The 22,616-nt window shown below is 41.7% G+C and overlaps 1 protein-coding gene across 1 annotated transcript in view; it reads left to right on the top strand.

Moving 5' to 3' along the window:
• Positions 1-212: 212 nt before the first annotated feature.
• The window catches only part of shtn3 (shootin 3), a 35,746-nt gene continuing 13,342 nt past the window's right edge, over positions 213-22,616 (top strand). Inside the window, exons 1-8 of the mRNA XM_030062753.1 lie at positions 213-485; positions 6,179-6,239; positions 18,504-18,598; positions 19,108-19,270; positions 20,237-20,334; positions 20,894-20,975; positions 21,206-21,300; positions 22,271-22,417. Of these exons, the coding sequence (XP_029918613.1) occupies positions 411-485; positions 6,179-6,239; positions 18,504-18,598; positions 19,108-19,270; positions 20,237-20,334; positions 20,894-20,975; positions 21,206-21,300; positions 22,271-22,417 (816 nt within the window). The 5' untranslated portion in view covers positions 213-410. The remainder of the gene's footprint in view (positions 486-6,178; positions 6,240-18,503; positions 18,599-19,107; positions 19,271-20,236; positions 20,335-20,893; positions 20,976-21,205; positions 21,301-22,270; positions 22,418-22,616) is intronic.

Genomic DNA, 22,616 nt, shown 5'->3' with positions numbered 1-22,616 from the left:
AATTCATGTATCCCTCACACACACACACGCACACACACACACACACACATGCGCAAATGGCTTAGTCCGACTCTGCCTGCAGCAGCACCGAGGAAAGAGGAAGAGGAGGGGGAGGGATGGGGGGTCAGGAGAGCCAGATGATGCTGTCAGTGAAAGGGGGAGGAGGATCCTGTCCGCCTCTCCATCCCATGTGCAGAGAGAGAGAGAGAGAGAGAGAGAGAGAGAGAGAGAGAGAGAGAGAGAGAGAGAGAGAGAGAGAAAATAATGGGATCCCATCCAGACATGTGCGGATAGAATAGCCTCTTTGTAGCTTTATTCTCATGTAAACTGCCTGGTGTCGTCAGAGAGAAAGAGAGAAGGAAAGAAAAAGGGGAGACAAATTCACTGACTTTTTTTTTTTTCTTCTGAAAATGCTTCCCTGTTCATCGTCATCCGCGCAGATGGAGGGATGCGAGGAGGAGAAAGACGCACAAATGCAAACAGAGGTAAAATAATAATAATAAAAAAAGAAAATATTCTCTGGATTTTTTCCTGACATGTGTGCCATAAATCAGACTGAATGCCATCTTTAAAAATATGTGTTAACACGTCCACTGGTGTGGCCTAATTTCTGCCGCTATAATTATTTTTGCCGGCCGGCTTCTCCTGAGGTTATTCTAGACATCAAAGCGCTGAACCCCTCCCTAAAAATTTGTCGCTCTTCTCGCCATTTACACGGAGAGGGGAGATTATACTAGAGATTTATGTTTGAGTTATATTTCCCCTTCCTCTTTTGATATATATATATATTTTATTATTATCAGGAAGTCACAGAAATAGGTTTTTGAGTGGTTTCAGGGAAATGTGATGCGCTTTAAGGGGCTCCGTTTGGCTGCAATTTGTGAATTCCTGCAGCTCTGTGATGCCAGAAAGAGCCTCGCCTCAGGTTTGAATTGTCATTTAGCGGAACCAGTGCGCCCATCTGGCCGGGGGTCCTGCAGGTAGCAGCGGATCTTGTGCAAAACAAAGCCTGCATCACACCCAAACTCCCACCGCTGCTTTCACCCCAAACAGGCGACCTCTGAGCAGCACGACTGTACCTTCAGCTGCAGGAGCCGCCAGTGGGAAGTGAACCCCCAACCTTGGCTGCATTACTGCCTTGCTCTGCCCGTTGACCCACAAATTGAACCTGTAACCCTGTCAGCACATTGCTCCAGTTACTGACCTACCCAATGAGCCACAGCTAAAAAGAATAAATAAATAAATACATAAATAAATAAAGCCATTCAGTCCTAAAAGGCTTTGGTTTATGGTTGTTAAAAAAAAAAAAAAAAAAAAAAAAAAAACAGCTTGTTATCTATCATTACCTTTGTTGATTAAAGACAGCCTTGTTTGCTGAAGTTACTTTTCTTTTTCATTCATTTATTAAGTTAATTAGCTTACTAAATGCAGCATGAGTAGGATTTATCAGCTCCTCCCTGGCTATTTTATGACTTTTTTTTTCCTAGGATGGCGATGGAATGAAACGCACGAAATTGTGAAACATCACTGTCCTAAGGAAAAAAAAAACTAGTAGGCTAATTGGCCCACCAGCATCTGCATCCTCTCCTTAGGTACTCTCCAGCAGATTCACTCTTGTTGTGAAGCGAGTTTCATCCGCTTGCCACTTCAACTGGCTTTATTTCCTTTTTCCATGATTGGCATCAATGATTTCATAGCTTCTTATTGGATGTGGTGCTGCCGATGTTGCAGGTGCACTGTCATTGGCTGGGAGCTTCACGCCCACTGCCAGAAGGCCGACGCCCTGACGAGTCCCAGCTCAGCTAACATCGTAGCTAGGTTTTTGCTGTTTTGCTGAGAGTTTGATCTGCTCCAACGTCTTGCAGCTGAGAGTTGCACATGTGCAGTACGGATCACACAAGAGGTTCGGATCAGGCATAGTGACCTGCAGTGTTACAGCCACTGAGCCCCTTAACCATGACGTCATCACGCGTAAGACACAAAGCGGGGTCAAAGGTCAGGCCCGGTCCCTAACCTTTGCAACTCCGCCACTGCCTGTGGGACAGAGGAAGTGCAGAAGGTTTTTTTTCATTAAATATTATAAATTAAGTCTAGGAATAAGTAGCTAGCTGGATACAGAATATGCTTTTGACATTGTCATACAGTGTCATCTTTTTTTTTTAACGTTAAAGCTATTTAAACTGCAATCTAAGGAGGAAAGCAAACAGAAAAACAAGTGAGACGTAGAATTTCACTGCATTTTTCTCTAACAAAGCTTGCATAAAACATGTTGGCAGTGTTAGCTACCGCTGAAGAGCTGCAGTCCCTCTAAGTGTGGTTGTCATTCAGCTCCTGTAGTCTGATCCAGCTGCTCACGTCCTGAAAACATCTGTCGTTATATGTGCTCATGCTCCTAAAGAAAGTATAATCCCGGGCAAAATACAAAATTGACAGCATTGGCACCAGGGTTCGTGCATCGCCTTACCCGCCGATCCGCACAGGGAATTGAACCGCTAACCCTGGCAGTGCCTTGCTCTCTGGTGTCTCAGCAGGAGCGGCTGAACCTGCTAACCTTGCAGTCCTCTTCAGGAAAATCGAACGTGACAGAGTGTTAGAACTGCAGGTGGAGGTGGGTGAAAGTGGGCCAAGTGCTTTCCTGCTGAACGGGGGAACACGGCGTCCTTTCTGTCCTGTTGGTGACAGTCGAGCGGGCGGTGCATCCAGCTGTGGCCTTTTCCCGGGCTGAAATTTTGACATTTCATCACAGCGAGCTATCGAGCTATTCGGTGTATTTTTTGGTAAAATGCGTCTTTCCTCCACGTTTCATGAAAATCAGGCCGGGGGTGTCTGGGATGTTGTGTTTGATTTTAAAGGAGGGATAGCCTGGTCCGTGTGATTTTGATTAATCTTGGCAGGATGATACATCTTTGCATTGTGCACTGCCATTGGAAAAAAAATTACACTGATTTCAGCTGAAAGGCCCTAAGTGGCTTACATGAAGGTGAAGATGGGAAGTTGGCGGTATACAGGGTGCTATAATTAAGGGTAAATCATTTTAAACTCAAAAATGGTAAGCTGTCTCAGACACTATTCTGACCAAATTTGGAGATATGCATTTCGGCACTCTTGTGCAGGCTATCTTTTAGAAATTGCACTGATTGTCTTTGTGAGGGCACTACAATCATCTAAAAATTTCCAACTTTCAAACGCCTTAACTGCTACACTTTACGTTTAATTAACATAAATTGTACAACACATGCAGCTGTTCTCACAAATGAAACTGTGTTAATGCAGGTGTTATAATTAAATGACAAAATTTTTAATTTAAACCTTGTAAATTATTTCCCCACTTCCTGTGTAATATATAAAATATGATTTTGAGTAATTAGTGTAACTGACATTCAAAAAAAAATTTTTTTTCTTTTTAATTTTATGCTGATTGACCTGATGGAGGCGCTGTAAATAAGTCAAATTTGCAAACTTTGGAAGGTTTTTTAACAGCTCAGCACCGGTCCATTTGTCATAAAACATGGAGTCATGATGCATCTCGCTGCTGATTGGCCTTAAGAGTGATTGCATCTGTCATTGGGGATGACATGTTCACTTTTCTTCACCGTATTGCTGTAGAATAATTGGAATAGCTTGCAACAAACAGGGGGAAAATAACCCAGTGCAGTGAACCAGTACACAGGGAGTTCTTTAAGCAGTCTGAATCCAGAGGGATGGCTGTTTTTTTTTTTTTTTTTTTTTTTTGTCTGTTTGGATGCTGTTATCTTTATTACACAGGAGGTCACTGAATGCTCCGCGAGTTCCAATTACCTCTTTAAATGAGCTGTGGGTAGAGTGCAATAGCAGATACACACCGTTAGACTGTCCCTGTCCCACAAACAATGCAAAGCAAAGTGGCAGTAACTTCAATTACGGTAGGATATGAGATTTTGTTGTGTTTTTGTCCATCAGTTAGGTCTGAGAATGGAAAGGGCTAGGAGTAACATATTGCAAAGTCAGGAAAACACCAACTGTTCATAAATCTCACAAGTCATTTGGCCAGGCAGTAAAAACTTCCCCCAAAAAACAGTTTTCCTAGTTTCTCAGTCCCATGTTTGAATGGAGACGTAGACTTTGGGAGAGATGGCCTTTCTCCCTCAGTGTAAGGGCAGGGATCAATTGTCCTCCTCAAACACACACACACACTCATTCTGCATTTTTTGAGCAGGAAACTCACCTGTGCTGCAGTTCAGTGTGGGATTGGTTTTGGTCGCAAGCTGAAATGCCAGGTCTCAGAAACCTCCCTCAATGCATTTAAATGACAAATCACACTGCCTAGTTGTGTGTTTTGTATTTTGCTCATTTGTCCTTGCGGTGTATTTCATGTCGGCGTAAAGCTCAAACACCAAGGTTGGATGCAAAACCCTCCTGTTGACCTTTTCTGTAGGTGTCACAGGTCAAACTCAGCCACTCGTCAGTGATGGCTGACGCCCGCTTGACAACCCAAACGGCAGCCCTGCTCTCACCCGCTTCTCCTTCCTCTGACATCCAGGTTTCTACAGTGACACCCTCCCCCAAAAATAGAACGGAAGCTTTGAAACACAAGGTAGATTTACATCAGATCCCGTGGATTGGTATATGAGCAGCTTCTGCCTGATGCCTTTGTCGAGCTGCTGGCAAGTCAGCAGGAGCAGACAGAGGCAGTGTGTTATCAGAACTGATGTGTTGTCTGTGTAATTGTGACGGCCAGGCAACATTTTAGGAAGATGGAGACGGGCAGCTTTGCCTTTAGCAGGGAGGGGATTGGCGAGTTAGATAAAACAACTGTTCATATGGAGAATAAACATTGTGAGTAGTAAATGTATTTATACTCACTTTAAATGTAAAGTTACACAGCTGTTTGTCTTACAGTGTGTTAACAGTCTGTATGTTTTGAATGGTTTATCTGCACTCTTCAGCATTTCCTGCTTTAGTTCAGTTAGTTTGTCCTGGTGGTGATTTTTTTCCCAGCAAAGTGAGGGTTTTTTTTTAATTGACTTCCATTCATTGTCTACAGTGTTTTCCTAATGTTACCCATAACCAACTTATGCCCAACACTAACCTTAACTCTTTACATAGACCTTAACCCTAACATTGACCTAACCCTAACCCTAATGTTAATCAATAAGACCAAATAACCACTCAAAATGTGAAAAATCCCCTCTGTTTGTTGGGTCTGTAGGTTTGAGTCTAGTCTCAAACCTGCAGGATGATAATTTACTGAAGCTCGATCCACAAACACACAACTCACACGCTGGTTGTGAATGAGGTGACTTTTGCTCACAGGCCCTGGTTGGCTTGCAGTTGGTCAGTGCAAACCCAAACAAACCAAATATACAGGAATACAACAAAGTCAACTTTTTCACTCTGGTTCAGACCAAAGAAAATGAACCACAGATGTGAAGGTACTCCAGGAAAAAGAACAAGGCATAGCAAAGCAGATTAATAGGCCTAAATCCTCCGGCTATGAGATGACAGCTAATTGTAATAAGCTCACAGTTAAATACCAGCTCATAAAATGAGTCCTCCGCCGTGACGTTGATGGGAAATGCATAAAGAAAAGATGGGCTCGTAATTGTGGAGAAAATGAACTACATTTCACCACAGTGTTATTCCTCGGGTCTTAATTGGGTCAATTAACCAGCTACTCTGATCCATGGCAGGTAAATCCAGCTGATTTTAGGTTTTAGCGCAGTGGACCAAACCTTTTTGTTTTCTGTTTCTTCTTGATGCCCCAAGAGGATATAAGCACATGCCAAATAATGCTCCAGCCTGTGGACAAAGCACATACAGCACATTTTAAAATGTACTTCTGTCTGTTTGTCTCGCCATGCACTTTACAGAGCCAGGAGTTCAATTAAAAGACATCATAAAAAAAAGTAGAGTGGTGGTGTTAGCGAGTAAAGCACGTTATGGATTAGTACCGAAGCAGTGAGTCATCCCGAGGGCTTGTCATGGACAGAGTCATCTGTGGGTTTCATATTTTTAAATTTTTTAGTGTTTCTGAATGAAAATCTTCGTCTTCAGCCGAGTGCCTTTGCTGCGGTTGCAGTTTACCAGCCCGCTCTGTGCTCACTCACTCTGTAACTGTATGCCGCCGGTATCAGTGACCTGTGTGCAGTGTGTTGTGGAACATGAGCTAATTTGTTCGCCCTGCTGTCCGCCCCTGCAGTGCAGCAGACTGACTGAGGAGAGAGACGAGGCCGAGAGACAGCTCAAACACATCAAGAGAGGTGAGTCCCCCCCACCCACCCCCAACCTTAAGCTGCTCCCGGCAAGACTTTTATGTTGAAATCTGGCCACATTATGAGCCTAAATCACAAAGTTGGGCTGCAACAATGAGCAGCGTCAAATCCCCCACCAATAGAGATGACTGTCAGTGTCTCCAAATTATGATACAAATTCTGATATAGATAAAGACAAAAATCTTCTCTACAGGAACACACTGATGCACTTATCCAAGTCTTTCACTGGCGGCTTCATAAAAATGTTTACTTACTGGAAAAACAAATGATTTGACCTCAGTCAGTTCAAAATACTGTTTGTCCAGTAGCTAAATTGTCTGGTCTTCTCCTTCAAATGCAATTTCTAGTGTCCAGACCACCGAACAAACATGCACACTCCAAACAGAAAGGCCTAATGTTGACCTTTTCAACACAGGACTGTCCTGCTTGGAGGCGACAGTGCTAATAACTATGAAATAAGTGTCTCAAAAAAAAGTAAAAAGCGTCAGATCTGTTGCATCTCTTGTCTCTTTAGTGTCGTTTGGTATAATGCGTCACAAAGCGCAGCACGACTTCTCGGTTTGCCTCTCGCTGCCATTTGAAGTGTGCAAAGTCGCTTAATGCAGCTTTAATGGCTTTTTTTGTCAGCTGCTGGCTCGCTGTGGCTGCAGAAAAGCCTTCACACACTCTGATTTTCTCAGCGTTTGAGTGTCTAAGTTCCGATTACAGGTTCATGGTGATCAGAATACATTTTTCACCTATTTTATGTCTGTTAAGCCATGTTGGCGATCACTGCTCCTGCTCACCACCCAGATCTTCTGTTTATTTCAAACAAACCAAAAACACAAAGTGCATCATTTCCTGTGCGGCAGAGAGAGAGGATTTTAAGGTGTTAAGAACAGAAAATGGAAAAGCTTTCACGGACCGGAAATAGGATGGATTACTGTTGTGTTTCTGCAGTCACACAGACGTGGAGGATTGACTTTTACTTATCCGAAAAAAATTGGTTTTGAACAGAACTCAGCACACACACACGCACACACGCTTACACACACACACAAAGCCTTTTACAGCTATCCAGGTCTCATTTCCCCCAGCCAGACGGACACATCATCCAGCCCACCACGTAAGCGACACCTTCCCTTCCTCTGTCTTTACCTCGGTGACTCCGCCCCCTTCACACCTTTCCTCCACACCTCATGACATCACCAACACCTCGTCCTATGAAGGAGTGTGTTTAAAAGGGGCCTCTCAATTTCCATGACTACTGCCAAGTCCGTTAGCCAACCAAAGACAGGCGTTTGTGTTTTGGCAAGCTTTAACCCTCAACTCTGCCTAGCGACCAGTTACAGAAGAGCAGACAGCTTAACCTCCATTATTAACTATTGATTTGGGTCAGAAACAAGGCAGAGTGACACTGGAGTACCTGACTGCTGTCATGACGGTTCTTCGAGGTAAGAGACTATATAAAATGCAATTCGATAGCAGTTTGACAATATTATCAAATCATGAAACATTGACTCACTTTTGTCTTTCAGGTGTATAATTAGCTGGGTTTTTTTCATTTATTTTTGCTTATTGGTTTAGCAAAATAATTCAAAATTCAGTAATGTGTAAATGCAGCATTACGTTTACCTGGAAGAAGGGAAAATATTTCATAACACAGTGAGTATTAATAATATCTCTAAAAAGTGTACACAGGTGTAGGGAACACATACAAAGGATAGTCACTTTTTCTGATGTGACAAGATTATTATCATCTGATTATTGTAATTTGCCATTTTTCCCCCATTAGTTGGACAGAGAGTTGTCTGTCCCAGAGAAGAGACCTCTGAGCTCTGCGGTAGTTTTGTGTCCAGCAGTGTTGGCCAGACTTCTCTGCTTTCAGCTGTTTGCCCGTTAGCGCCACGCTGAGTGAGCTCTTATTGTTCAGACGGTAACTGTAGAAGCCGGCAATTTCCACTTGGACGTCGTTCACCTCAGTGTACTGTTTCAATTTATTTTTTTTTACATTACTCTATACCGATTGTGGCTCACGGTGCGTAAACAGAGACAGCTTAGATTTCTAGACTACCAGTCGTACAAGCAACCAAATTTAAGTACAGCGCTTAAATACTAGGGTTAGAGGAAATAAAATAATCGTCTCACCCTAGAGTGGTTATGGATAATAGAAAAGTGGGGAAAAAACGGAAATAAGAGACAAAAAAATTGAAATTCAAGACAAGGGAATCTGATTGGGCCAAAATACACCTTAAAGAGCTATGAACAAAGATGTCTTAGTTTAGTCTAAATGCTGTTTTAGAGGTTTTTCCATCCTAACAGGAATAAAATGCTGATGGAGTAACTGAATACTGTGATTTTTCTCAGTCTAAAAATAGCCTAATAGTAAAAATAGGTCAAACCCTATTTTTTTTTTTTTTTTTTTTGTTAGAGGAAGTTGAAGAAGAAATTATAGGAGCGTGGGGATGTGAACTGTCTGATGTTGCTCAGTTCTTGTATGGCAGTGCTACTACTTCACAAATCCTTCTTTGATCATTGAGGTATGCCAGCTTGAATGAAAACTCTGAGGTATCCTTATAAACTCAACCAGGCGAGTGGCTTGCAAGTAGTCAGCCTATGGTTTAACTTGTCAGTGGTTATTATATTTTCCTCTAAAACTTATGTGGGGGATTCATTTAATTTGCACTAACGAGAGGTGTAATGTTGCCTTAGGGAGGAGTCATGAGCTGAAGTTTGCTTGGATGGATGGATGGAGTTACGCAGAGCCCAAACTGTCGAAAACCTCATATCTCAAAAATAAAGTTTGAGAAGGAAGAGCAGCTTGACGCTCTTTTAGCACGTACACTCACCAGTCCCGAAGAAGTGAAAAAGCAGAATTTGGAGAAAAGAAAGTTAGGGATACACAGGGAGTGCAGTGAGAGTTGAACGTGAATTAGAGAGCGCGAAAAATTTAATCTGGCCAAAATAGCTACATAAAGTGAAATTTATTTAGTTCGCTCTAACTGACTAAGGCTTCGTTTACTTCTCCCGACACTCTCTGTCTTAGCATATCTCACAGTAAAAGAGCACTGCAGACAAATTCGACACGTCTGCCTCTCTGACCTGCTAAAACTTAACAGGCCTCCCTGACAGTTGAGTCTTTTCCGTCAGGGGGATTTTGTCCCAGATCTCAAAAAACTTGTCTGGGACAGCTAAAACGAGTCTCGAAGTCTTGAAGCCCGGAGTCAGCGAAAACCGGCGATTCTCCGTTTTCAGCGCAGGGCCCCGTCATCCCGTCCATTTGACACTTTTCTTTCATTCATTCATTTATTCATTCCCTCCATCCCCCGGAGGCAGCAGCAGTCACTGATGAAGACGGCAGTCGCTCTCGTCATGTTATTCCATTGAATTATTAAAATCTCTTTTCATGAATTATTCAGAGGTAGAAAATGTGGAAGGTAGGAGGGGGGGACATTGCCTCTCCTTCATTACTCTGAATCTATTGTGGTCCTTGAAAAGGCCTTTCTACCTGCTACTCCATATTTGATGGCCACATTTTACCCAGTTCAATGAGGGAGAATTAGCTCGGCGCCAGGCACTTGATTTCAGGCTCATTTGAATCTGAAATGATGAAGCGCAGCCCGGGCAGAGGGACAGCGAGAGCAGCAGCACTGAAGCACAGATTATGTCGTCCATAAAACAGTGAAAACATGACTTGACCTGTGACTCACTATGAGATAATACGCTCATATTGCCGACAGACGAGCACACTCATGTTTACACCGGGATTGCACTTAATCTGTAATGCACTATAATTTAGCAGCCAGCTAGATGCTTAAAATATGAACGCAAATGGTGGTTAGTTACATGGAGAGAAGACCTGGCCAGCCACTTTCACTGAGAAATAGAACAGGACCATCAATACAGAAACAGAAACTCCTAAAGATCATCCAAATAACATCACAGTACCGCTGTAGAAGTGTAATATTACAGTACTGAAGTATTGGTTGTCAGCATATCTCAGATTACCTGACAAAATGCTCTTATTGTGAAATCTATCATGCAACAGCTAACAAAAAGGGGGCAAAATAACATTTCCTGTAGTGTACATGTGTATTCTGGAGGCGTAAATCAAATGCATGCAACACATTCATGGCAACACACTTCACTTGCAACAGAATGATGCAGAGGTAATGGATTCCCTCATTTGAAAATATGGGAGAGTAATGAATTTGATGCATGAGGTGTGATCCCAGCCTCGGAGCCATGATATGTAGCAGCAGTAGCAGCGAGCATGACGCTGCAAATGTCAAGGCAGATTGGCCTACTTACCTCCTTCTCACAGCCATAGCTGCGCACTCCATCAGCCTGTCTGCTGTGAGGAATCAGGCTTAACTGGGCTTATACTCTGTAATTTATGCTCAAGTCATTTTGCAAAGGCCCCGGGTGTCAGAGATGCCTCTCAGAATGGGATTTTTCTAGTGACAACCGGAGCTCAGTTCAGATGCAGGCAGTTCGGATGCAGGGTGGGTTTCATTTATTTTTAACACAGGAATGATAAGAACACGGGAAACGGAGGAAAATACACACTGCACATGCAATGCAAAGAAAGCCTGAGGGGCTCGCCTAAAAATATCTCACCTCAAAAGAAAAGTGGAGGAACTATATCATAAAACCAGAGTGATTTAGGTACTTTAAAAAAACAAGTAAGTGAAATGAAATAAATGAGGACAGCTCTTATGTTAAATTACCCTTAAAGCGAAAAAAAAAAAAGCTTTATTCTCCTCCGCCTTCAGCAAACTTCCTAAATCATACAGCTCACCTCAACATCATACGTCGACTAAACTTACTGTAACTGCACTTATAGCTGGAAGCCAACTGTGTTACCACTTAGCATTACTAAACTGGTCGCCTGTAGCGCTGTTAGCATATGCAGCCTAGATATTCAGTCTACTGTGCAGCACTAAGAGCACTTTCCCTGCGTTCCAGTGCTGGCACAAAGAAAGCCGCTCGTAGATTTAACCAGCATCCTAAAATTCGGTTTAGACACAAAATGTCCATTCCTGTATCCGCTGGACTGATATCTAACGGGGGAAGAGAAGGAAGGAAATGATATGGAAGAAGAAGGTGGAAAAAAAGGTACACAAAAAGATAGGGGAAATAATAACTATGTCAGATTCAACTGTAATTTTGTTGTTTGAAAGAAAAAAATGGATGTGATGGTGTGGGTAAAGTTATAATCTGGATCATAGGAGGTGCAAATGGAGGCTGTAAAATTATTTAGAAATGATTGTGATTAATTTTTTTCTTTTTTTTTTTTTTGGAAGTTTGGCATCATAGCAAACTGATGTGCTTACCTTAGCCTCTGAGTACACATTCCTTTTTTTTTATTTATTTATTTTTTTAGATTATTCACATCATCTGTTTTAGTATTTCATTCCATCTCTTTATGTGTATGCAAATGTATGTACATTTGTAATGCATATGTGATTGCATTAGTGAGTAGTTGTAGTTGTGTTATGCAGGGTCAACACAATATTTCAGTGACTTGATTTTGTTATGTAATGTCTCCTCCACTATGAATGCAAATGGGAAAAAACTACTGATGTGGTCACCAAAAAGAAATAAATCATTTACACCTGTTTACACCAGGGTTATTATAGATGTGTATTTTTCATTAGTTTTTATTTTTATCTTGTAGTGACTTTTTGTTTTCATTTACAGTTTAGTTTTACTTTGTTTTTAAAGAAGGTTTGCTAGTTTAGTTATGTTTTGTTGTTTTTTTGTAATATGGGGTATTTGTCAGGATTCAAAAAGGTCATTAAAAATATATATATATAGTCACAGATGAACAAAAGGCATTTCCCCGATAATTTTAGTTTATTTTAGTTATGTTTGTAATCACACAATACAGTTTCAGCCAGTTATCATCATAATTATTATTATTAGTTTGTAAGGCCTCATTTTCATTTTTATTTCAGTCAACGAAAATGTTTTTTTTTTTTTTCACAATCTATTTGTCGTTTGTTCATTAGCTTTTCGTTTACGATGACAAGCTTGATTTACACATGTTTACACTTTGTGCCGTTTGATTCTTGACATAAAATATCAGACGCACAAAACGGACATTCAAAGTAGCACAAGAGCACAGGGAGTGGGTCAAAAATAGACGGCCACATACGGGGCGAAAGGGAAAGCATGTGAGTCACTTTCAAATTTTGATTAAGACATACTCTCCAGTTTTGATTGTTGAGATAAACTGCAGATTAATTTTGGTATTCACTGTGGTGTATATTATAAAATATGATAAAAGTGGTGTCTTAAACCAACCGAAAGCTCTTAGGTGTGTGGCATCTTTGAAACACATTTGAAACACTTGTAGCTTTGCATGGGGAAAGAAAAAGTGGATTTAATCAGCAGTGGCGTTACCAATCTTGGTTATTGTTGCTCTAAATCCTTTGTAGGCCAAGTAAGACTGATTGTTTCATCCACCGACACACCCCAAAAATTCATTCATTTCCCTACCAGCTGTAAAAAATGGTAAAAACTCCCCTCCCTGTTGTAAAAACTGGCTCATAGGGTAGACAGCCTCAGCAGGAAAGGTCAACATCTCCCATGGTCTGCCTGGTGGCTTGTGTGTTAATTCCCCATCCAGTTTTTGAAGGGTATTTTCAACCTGTTTTAACCGCGGGTGTTGGGATTTGACCATCACACATGGATGAATGCGATTACCGTTGGCTCATCCCGCTAATCATCTGTTAATAACATGCATCGTCACTAAAGAGGCTTTCCCCCAGCTCCGGTTCATTGGTGAAAACAAAGGCTGGCTTCTGTTTTTAGCTTCACTGTTCATTACAGCTTTTAAGGGCACGCCATTTATCTACTTCAAGCGCTGAACTTCGAGAAGCTACTGACCTAAAATACGATATGGAGCCCCTCTAGTGCAACTCTTGCTTTCTGTCGCTCATTAAAAAGGAAACCCCGCTGAGATTCAGCGCTCAAATATGTTTTTTTATTGCCTCTGGAAAGCAAGGTTTGTAATGCTAAATGAGGGAGGTAGATGGGTTTTCTGTTCGCCGGCCAGAGTGGCTTATATCCCAAAATTTATCAGCCACATTTGATTTTTGGGGTAGAATAAAGGCATTTCGGCAGCCGTGCTGGATGTCCTCTGTGAACAACTGACTGTATTTCCAAACACACAACTAGGCCACCTTAGCAGAACTGAATCAGTTAAAGGAGTACTCCTGCATTTTGAGCGAAATCCCCCTTTACCGCCTTACCCAGACTGAGACAAGATTTTCGATACCATTTTCACCTCTGTGCGTCCGCTGGTTCGGCATTTTGTGTTAGCTTAGCATAAACACTTGAAGTCTATGGGAGTCATTAGCCTAGCCCTGTCAAAGTGAAAAAATAAACCTTACTGCAAAAGCAAAGCCGTCTAACCGCCTAACACATGTATCCTTCCATCTAATCTAGTGACACATGCGCTGCTGAAGTTATAGGAAGATCTGGCACAAATTAAATTCTCGTAAAACATTTTTTTTTTTTAATAATTCTGGATTTAACATGAGATGTTGGAGTAATCCTTTTAGACAATACATTTTACTGTGTCACAGTAACCTACATTTGGAAAACGAAAAAAAAAATCATCCTCATCATACATCATTTTTATTCAGAACATTACTGAGTGGATCTACAGGCGCACCACAACAACCCCGTTCAGCCAGCTCTCTTTTTCCAGCCTGGTTTATATATTTAGACATTATTTGAGTACAGTCAAACCTCCAGTGGACTTCGGCGATAGTGCCAGCTGTGGTCGCTGGGAGGATCGTGACGCAACTGCAAAGCCTCTCTGCAAGTTTCAATGACAGTCCATCTAACAGAGCCGAATCAGAGTCGATCTATAAATAGCAGTGTGTGACCAGCTCCCACTGTCTGTACCTTTGCTTCTCCCTGTCACTGACTCAGCCGCCCTGTTAGCATCGCGGCTGAGCCGGCAGAGCTGCACGGAAACGGCGGTGCAGCCGAGCAGAGAGCGATACGCCGTGGCATGTGGGTCGGAGCGGTGGTTAAAGCGACTGAATCGAGCCCCTCGGAGAGCGCTGTGGGTTTAAACAGGCTTGGCGAGGGAATCACACCAGGAAGCCCATATAAGTGTTAAATATTCAATGAGGGATACAAGGTCCATGCAGAAGCCATGTCTCCTTTCTTCTCATTTTATCTTTCCCTTTTCTGCTTGTCTTTCCTCCTTTTGAATGCACTGGATATGCAGATAAACGTTGCCCCAGCTGGAAAAGGTCACTAGGTCAGCTGCCTGATTTTAGCCTTTAGTACACACAGAAAAACACATGGTTTGCTGACATTATCAGGCTGATATTGGCCTTTTATTTTGATAAGATATGGTCTACTCAATCAAGCCAGTGCCATTCACCTCTGATAGGATAGATGATGATTATCCTGTTGGACTGATTTCGCATAATCAATGCTGCACTGTTTGCCTAAAGCAAGCAGCTCTTAACCTGAATTGATTGTAATATGCAATATTTTAACCCACTGATGTATGCAGAAAATATGTTTATCGCTCTTATTCTTTAAATTAAAACGGTGCAAATGCCGTTTCCCGCTCTGCCAGGAATATTGTTCAGGGGAAACACTGAATAATTAATGTGCACTTAATATGTCTGATTTATTCTTATACCGAACACTTGGACTATGAAATGTCTGACATGAAAAGGGTCAGGTTGTGAGGTGTGGAATATCAGAGCAAGACAGCAGACATCGGAAACTTCACTTCCAGAAATATTAGCACCGGTTTCAGCCCAAACCCGCACGAGTGGAACTGTTAGGTTCACCGCAGCGCTCTGTAAACCGAGACGTGAGGGTAAACTGAGGTTTGGGAGTTGAGCGGTGGCGCCGGGTCTCTTCAGGGAGCGATTCCTTGTATCCCCTCTGCTCCTTCACTTCCTCTAAATGGACTCCGCTCGCGCTTACTTTGTCGTTATTGGCCACAAAAGACGTGGCTTTTAAAGCAAGCTGCATTTGTCCAGAAGCCACGCTTTTTTGTATTTCATCTTTTTTTTGGGGGGGGGGGGAGAAGTCAAATTTATCTGTTTGGAAAAAAAAAACAAAAAAACATGAATGTTTGAGTTCATAGCCTGAGGTCGATCGCTTACACTTGTTTCAGTCATATAACTCAATTTTTTTTATGTTTAACTTGCATTCAGTTGTGTTCTTAGGCTCTTCTTGTGCGTTTCATGATTTGCTTCAAATGAATGTGTGTCATGAAAAAAATGCATTTTTATTACCACACTGAGTATTACTAGAGGCGTTATCTTTTACGGATTACCATATATGGCATACATGTCCATATAAAACACACAAATTGTATATCACCATATCCAAAAAGGGACTAGACTTGACAACAATTCAACAGTGCAATATCCCTGTGTATATATGGTGTATATAGGTATATTTTTTTACATATGCTCAGTTTCTATTTACATATTTATTGTTGTATTATTTTTGAAGGATTAATGCACATATTTATACATAATGCACTTTTTTTTTTTTTTTTTTTTTTTTTTTTTTACAAATTTTGAATGCACATATTTTTATATTTATTATGTCTTTTTTCTATTTCTTACAATTTCACCTATGCTTATAATATATTCTTCTCTTGAGAATTTGAGCAGCTGCAACTGACTTAGTTTTCCTTTTGGGATCAATAAAGTATTTCTGATTATGATTATGACATACAGTATAGGGCAACATTTTTCTGGTACAGACATGCTCATTGATTTAGATTTAGATTATTAGATGGGATTACCTTTAAAATATAGAAGATCCAGCCTTTTAAAGTGCCAGTAAACTTCCAGTCAAAGACTTGTGGAAGACCTGGATCTTTGAAAAGCACTTCAGGCCTGTTTTGATTTGCAGTTGAAGTTGAATTGCTGGACTTGGCTCAAACCTCTCCATTTGCTCTGTAGCACTAATGCTGCAGGTGGATCGAGCTTTAAATGAGGTGGAGACTCGGTGCTTTTGAAGACAAATCAATATGTTAGTGGGCTGATGATGCAGTCTGTTGCAGTGTGATGTCTTGCAGAGAGGCTGATCTGTAAAAGCAGCCATATACGGTACATGCATAATGTATAGACAGCCTCACACTGCAGACAAAACCCTGTTACAGTGATCTGGTCTTGTAGTCTTGCTGCTGCTGCTGCTGTGTGTGTGAGTGTGTGTTTATATGAGTGTGGTCCTATTTTTTTTTTTTTTTTTTTTTTTTTGTCTATGCTACATAACCAGACAGAGGGACATTAGTCATATAGCCCAGGAGCACATCACCCTGTACCTGAAATAAAGGCAAAATAGGAATCCAGGCTAAAATGCACCTTAATGGGGTCAGTGGGCCTGCAGGTCTGTTGGACACAAACAGAGTTTTGGTCGTAGTGCTCTTTGTCATGATGGCATTTCCATTATGTCCTGTCATTTTTTTATTTATTTTATTTTTTTCAATAGGATGTTACATTTAAAATTGAATATCCATCTGATTCAACATTGATGTGATTTTTTTTTTTTTGGTGTGCTTTCTTTCTTTCTTTTGTGTGCTGTCTTTTAAATCAGCATATGTATCTCATTCTGAAGCACACACGATACCCTTTAATTTTTTTTTTTGTTTTTCAGTTAAATCCTGATCAAGAATAAGACCATCATTTTACAAGTTCTCACACATAAACAAAACAAAGAAAAGGCCTTATTTTTGCTCAGTTACAGGATATAAAGGGCTTGAGTATGAATGCTAGTTTAGTAGATGTGGTTAGTATCTGTGTTAACTACCTCACCATAGTATCTGGTCAGCTTACAATCTTGTTAACACATCATTAGCTCACTAATTGCAGTAAATAGTAGAAGCTAGCTGTAGTAGTGGCAAGTAATCGAATGTTAATACGTGTTTCTTTCGAGTAGAAGGGCGTAGACAGCTTACGGTGTCATAGTAACCTATATTTGGAAACAAGTCTACTTCACCAGATTATTCACTATTATTTAGAGCCGTGAATGAGTTTGTGATGCAATAGCAAATCCTCAGTTATGCTGCACAGGGCCCACAAAAATCATTTCATAGAAGACTAAGCATAGTGCTGCACAGAAATGAATAACTTTCTTTGTTTTGTGTCAGAGAGGAAAAGGCAGCAATGTCAAAACCTATGCCCTTGGAGGTGTTCATGCAGTAAGAGTGAGTAGAAATGCAGTCCAGAGCAGACCACTGAGCTCCAGGCCTGTTATCTGTATGAAACCTGACCATCTGCTGAGCAGGCAGGCAGGGTGGTGTGAGTTTCAGCAGCCTAACTATCAGTCTGCATGTGGAAAATGACAGCCAGGCAGCATGTTATTAGCTGAATTGATGTTTGTGAGGTTTGTGAAGTTGTCTTGATCATCGCTTTCCCAGTGATTGAAGAGAAATTCCTGGTGAGATAGGAAAAGAAACAAGGGCTATTAGACTATACATATCATTCTGTATACATTCAGCTGTCTAGCCTTAACAAATGAAAACATGACACTGCTGCCAAACACCTTTTTTGAAGTTGTTTGGGACAGAAAATCCCTCTCTCCGGCAGAGACTGAGGGCAGAAACTACATGGCAGAGGGCCGTATCTAATCAGATCTGGGAGTGTACATCAGCCAGGGAAGACACTGTTAATGGATTAGGGACGCTAACAGAGGCTTCCTGCTGGCTGTAATATGACCCAGCCACAGCAGCCTCATGCCTGACAGGGTCCTGTTCTGACTCTGTCACCACGATGAAACTGAACTGCTCAGTGAAGATGGCAAGATGGTGTGTGTGTGTGTGTGTGGTGGTGGGGTGGGGTGGGGTGGGGGGTCTCCATGCTTGGAGATGTTTGGCCTTCTCTTCAGCATAAAAACATTTTATGAACATTTTATGTGCTTCCTAACAAAGAAACGAAGCAAACCCCAGAATGCTGAAAAGGCCAGCTGTGCCACTCATATAATTTTGGTGTGTGTGTGTGTGTGTGTGTGTGTGTGTGTGTGTGTGTGTGTGTGTGTGTGTGTGTGTGTGTGTTTGTGTGCAGACTGCATAAGCTAACAGCATGACATGCCATCAGTTCTGCAATGCTGAGCACAGGTTTAGGCAATGTACAACATTGTGGTGATTTGTAGTCATGAAACATATACCCAGTATATTGAATGAATTTTCAAAAAAAAAAATCATATGTACTGTGTGTGTGTGTGTGTGTGTGTGTGTGTGTGTGTGTGTGTGTGTGTGTGTCCTCCTCCCAGTGTCGCAGATGGTGATTGAGGAGGTGAGCGTTCTGCAGACTCAGCTGGAGATTGAGAAGTCATGTCGTGAAAATGCAGAGGCCCTGGCCACAAAGGTGACACACGCGCACACACACACACACACACACACACACACACACACACACACACACACACACACACTCTCTAATCAATGCTATAAGATTAGCCTAGGGTCTGGCTGGCATTAGCAGGGGAATGGATTAGTTGAACAGTTGCGTCAGGATGACTCTGCACTGCCACATCTCAAGAGAAGACAGACAGATCTGACCACATTTGCTTAATGTAAGTATTCTAAAATTAAATATTTAATTGTGTTGTAATGTAGATATGATGTGTACATATCAATTTTCAGTATAAAACATAATGACAAGGATTATTTTTACAATTAAAATATTATTCATTATAATAACATATATGAATAAATTAAAACATGAACAAAAATCAGTTCTAATAATTAAAATAATGATAGATATACACATAATAGATATAAAACACATATGAAATGGTCCAAAACACATAAAATATCCAGATACTTCAAACATTGTAATTCATTACCAGTAACCCTGTGACCTTTGCCCTCCAGCTGAACTGTGAGAACAGGAAGTTGAAGTACCTGAGCCTGTCGTCCCGGCCGTGTTTGGATGAACTGCTGCCTAGCATCTCCGACTGCATCGCTCTGGAGGAGGACGCAGATGCACCCGACAGCAGCCCTGATAACTTCATACAGTACCAACAGCAGGTTAAAGGTACATTCACGCTGTATCAACAGGAGGTAAAAAGTACATTCACACTGTACCAACAGGAAGTAAAAGGTACATTCACGCTGTACCAACAGGAGGTAAAAAATACATTCACACTGTACCAACAGGAGGTAAAAGGTACATTCACGCTGTACCAACAGGAGGTAAAAGGTACATTCACACTGTACCAACAGGTTAAAGAAATATATATATTGTAGCAACAACAGGTTAAAAGTACATACACACTATACCAGCGGCAGCAGCAGGTTAAAGGTACATTCACACTGTACCAACAGCAAGTTAAAGGTATATACACACTGCACCAACAACAGGACCAACAGCAGGTTAAAGGTACATTCACACTGTACCAACAGCAAGTCAAAGGTACATAAACACAGTACTAACAGCAGCAGGTTAAAGGTACATTCACAGTGTACCAATAGGTTAACAGATACATTCATACTGTACCAGTACCATGTCAAAGGTACATACACACAGTACTAATATTAGTGCTGTGTGTATGTATGTTCAACAGCAGGTTAAAGGTATATACACACTGTACCAACAGCAGGTTTAAGGTACATTCATACTGTACCAGTACCATGTCAAAGGTGCATACACACAGTACTAATATTAGTGCTGTGTGTATGTATGTTCAACAGCAGGTTAAAGGTATATACACACTGTACCAACAGCAGGACCAACAGCAGGTTTAAGGTACATTCATACTGTACCAGTACCATGTCAAAGGTACATTCACACTGTACCAACAGCAGAAGGTTGAAGGTACATTCACACTTTACAAGCTGCAGATTTAAACTACATTTACACAGTGCTGTCAACAGGTTGAAAGTTAGGGTTGTATGCAATGTGTTGAACATCACAAACTGTATTAAAGAGTGGCCTTTTCTCCCTCTGGAGCCTTGTGATGACATCTTAGTTTTAGACATTCTTCTCTGTGTTTTTTGTCAGAGCTGCGGGAGACGGTGAACAGCTTGTTGGAAGAGAAGAAAGAGTTTGTCTGTCAGATTCACGACCAGCAGAGACGGATAGAGGAGCTTACTGCACAGGTGAGGAACAAGCACAAAGAAAACTTAATTAAAGTTAATTTCATACTAGACCACTGTGGAAATATAGGTAAGTGTCAAAGCATCTAATTATATGCAGCATGTATTGCAAATGAGTGGGGGAAAAGTAGCTAGACATAGACAGAAGCAAATGGGCTATATCTTTAAAAGACACCGGTATTCTGTTGCAGAGTAATTGTTATGGTATGATGGATGAAAATCTAGTTCTGGGCATTGTTTAACTGTATAGCATGCGATAATATGACAAAATGCTCCTGTGACCCAGACAGATAAGTTTGGGTCACAGGTAACAGATGTATGATAGATAAATACTAAACCAGAGAATTCAGTCATGGGGAAAAAAGTAAAAGAGGCTTTTATTTTTAAGAAACTTTTTTACTTGAAAGAAGTGGTGCGAGTAAATCTGAAGAGCGGTTTCAGCTCATGACAGCTGTGGCTCTGTGGCTCTGTCCTCAACGTTACACTTCATTGACGCGAACACAGTTTATTGACCAGCCAGGATGCCCGGTTTCAGCGTGTTGGTGACTTTTTCTGTTTGCAGTCAGAGAAAGATCAGGCAGAGATGAAGGAGCTTCGCGAAACTGTTGACCAGCAGAGTAAAACCATCAAGAGATTTAACAGAGGTGAGTCTCACACAGGAAAACACAGCAGTCTGGGGCTCAAAGAGGGGTCACAGCCGCATTAACACAGTCTCCAAACATTTCCTCCAAAGGTCCTTGAGGGTATCCTATGGATGGTTTAACCTCACTGTAATTCACTCACATTACCATGTATGTTGTGAGTAATAAAAACTTCATAGAGGGAAGGCTGCAGAAAGCAATTACTCTCTCTCTCTCCCTCTCTTTCTCTCAAGTCTCTATGATGGCCACCCAGGAGTATGAGGGGATGAAGGAGCAGCTCGACTTGGAGCAGAACCTGAGAGTCAAGGCTGAGACTTACGCACATGAGGTGGGGACGGGTTGCAGAAACACACTGCTGTCCATGTACAAATTGATTACTGCAACAAAAGAAGAGCTGATGCAGAGACAGCATGCATAAGTGCCTGAACAGTCATGCAAAAATACACAGACTGCAAAACGTGAGGAGGCAAGTGATTCCTAGATTGCATCGTTGCTGCAAGAAATGGGAGCACAGCAGACTTAAGAATGAGGTTCTGACCTGCTGCACGCTTACAGTACAGGCCTCATCTTGTGAGGTTTTGTGAAATGAACACATGCTAATAATAAACCCTGCAGGAAACGTGAGAGAAATGCATTTCTGTTGCAGAAAAGGATTCAGTAGAGGAGACATGACTAGAGACAGCACAGTGAAAAGTATTTAACCTTGACAAAAACCTCAAGCTAACCTTAAACAAACTGCTTTAGCCGCCTAAACTTGGTGTTTCCACTTCATTATACTGTCACAAAATCCTTTCACATTATTCATGTTTGCCGCATGCAGTAAAATGTGCTGCAGAGTTCAAGCTTGGTGTCGAAGAAAAGAAATGTGTCGTAATGTTGCAGTTAAACTTACTGATAGACAGTGATCTGTGTTGTGCTGATCGTTAGTGTGTGTGTGTGTGTGTGTGTGTGTGTGAGTGAGAGAGAGAGAGAGAGAGAGAGAGAGAGAGAGAGAGAAAGAGAGAGAGAATCTGCTGTTTATTGACCCAAAAAATGAAACACCCTGAAGGAAGACGATAAACACAGAGATGATATGTTGCATGTGAAAGTGAAGGAAAAGATACAAGACTCAGTAACCTTGACCACATCCATGGATCTTTCTCCTCTCTCTTCCTCAATCTTCTTCTCCTCCCCTCCTTCCCTCCATCACCTCTCTCCATCTTCCTATCTTATTTTCCTTGCCCACTTTTCTACGCACATCTCTGCTCTTCCTCCTCCCCTTCCTGCTCTCCACTTCCTCTCCTCCTCCTCCCCTGCAGATGCTGGTGAAGCAGAAGGAAGCAAACAGGCAGAGCATGCTGCTGCTGCAGAGCGCTGAGCCCAGCGTTCAGCTGCTCAAGGCCCTGGAGGACGTCGCCTCCATCACCAAAACCCTTGAGGAGGAGCGACTGCAGCATCAGCAGAAGGTCCGAAAAGTCAAAAGCAGTCACGGTGAAACCCAAAGCTGCTGGTCAGCCTGCAGACAGACCCACGTGTCTGTCTGCACACTTTCATTTCAATTTGTTTTCTAAAAGAGCTGCGTGTTGTCCGGACAGGGCTGATGACGTGGCTGTCAGACTGACTGAAGGGAAGGGCAACCCAGTTGAACTTTTTCTGGATTTGTCA

Source organism: Myripristis murdjan, chromosome 10 (genome assembly GCF_902150065.1).
Source record: "Myripristis murdjan chromosome 10, fMyrMur1.1, whole genome shotgun sequence".
NCBI classification, from domain to species: domain Eukaryota; kingdom Metazoa; phylum Chordata; class Actinopteri; order Holocentriformes; family Holocentridae; genus Myripristis; species Myripristis murdjan.
Note: the sequence above shows the minus strand (reverse complement) of the source record. Positions and strands in the feature narration are given on the sequence as shown.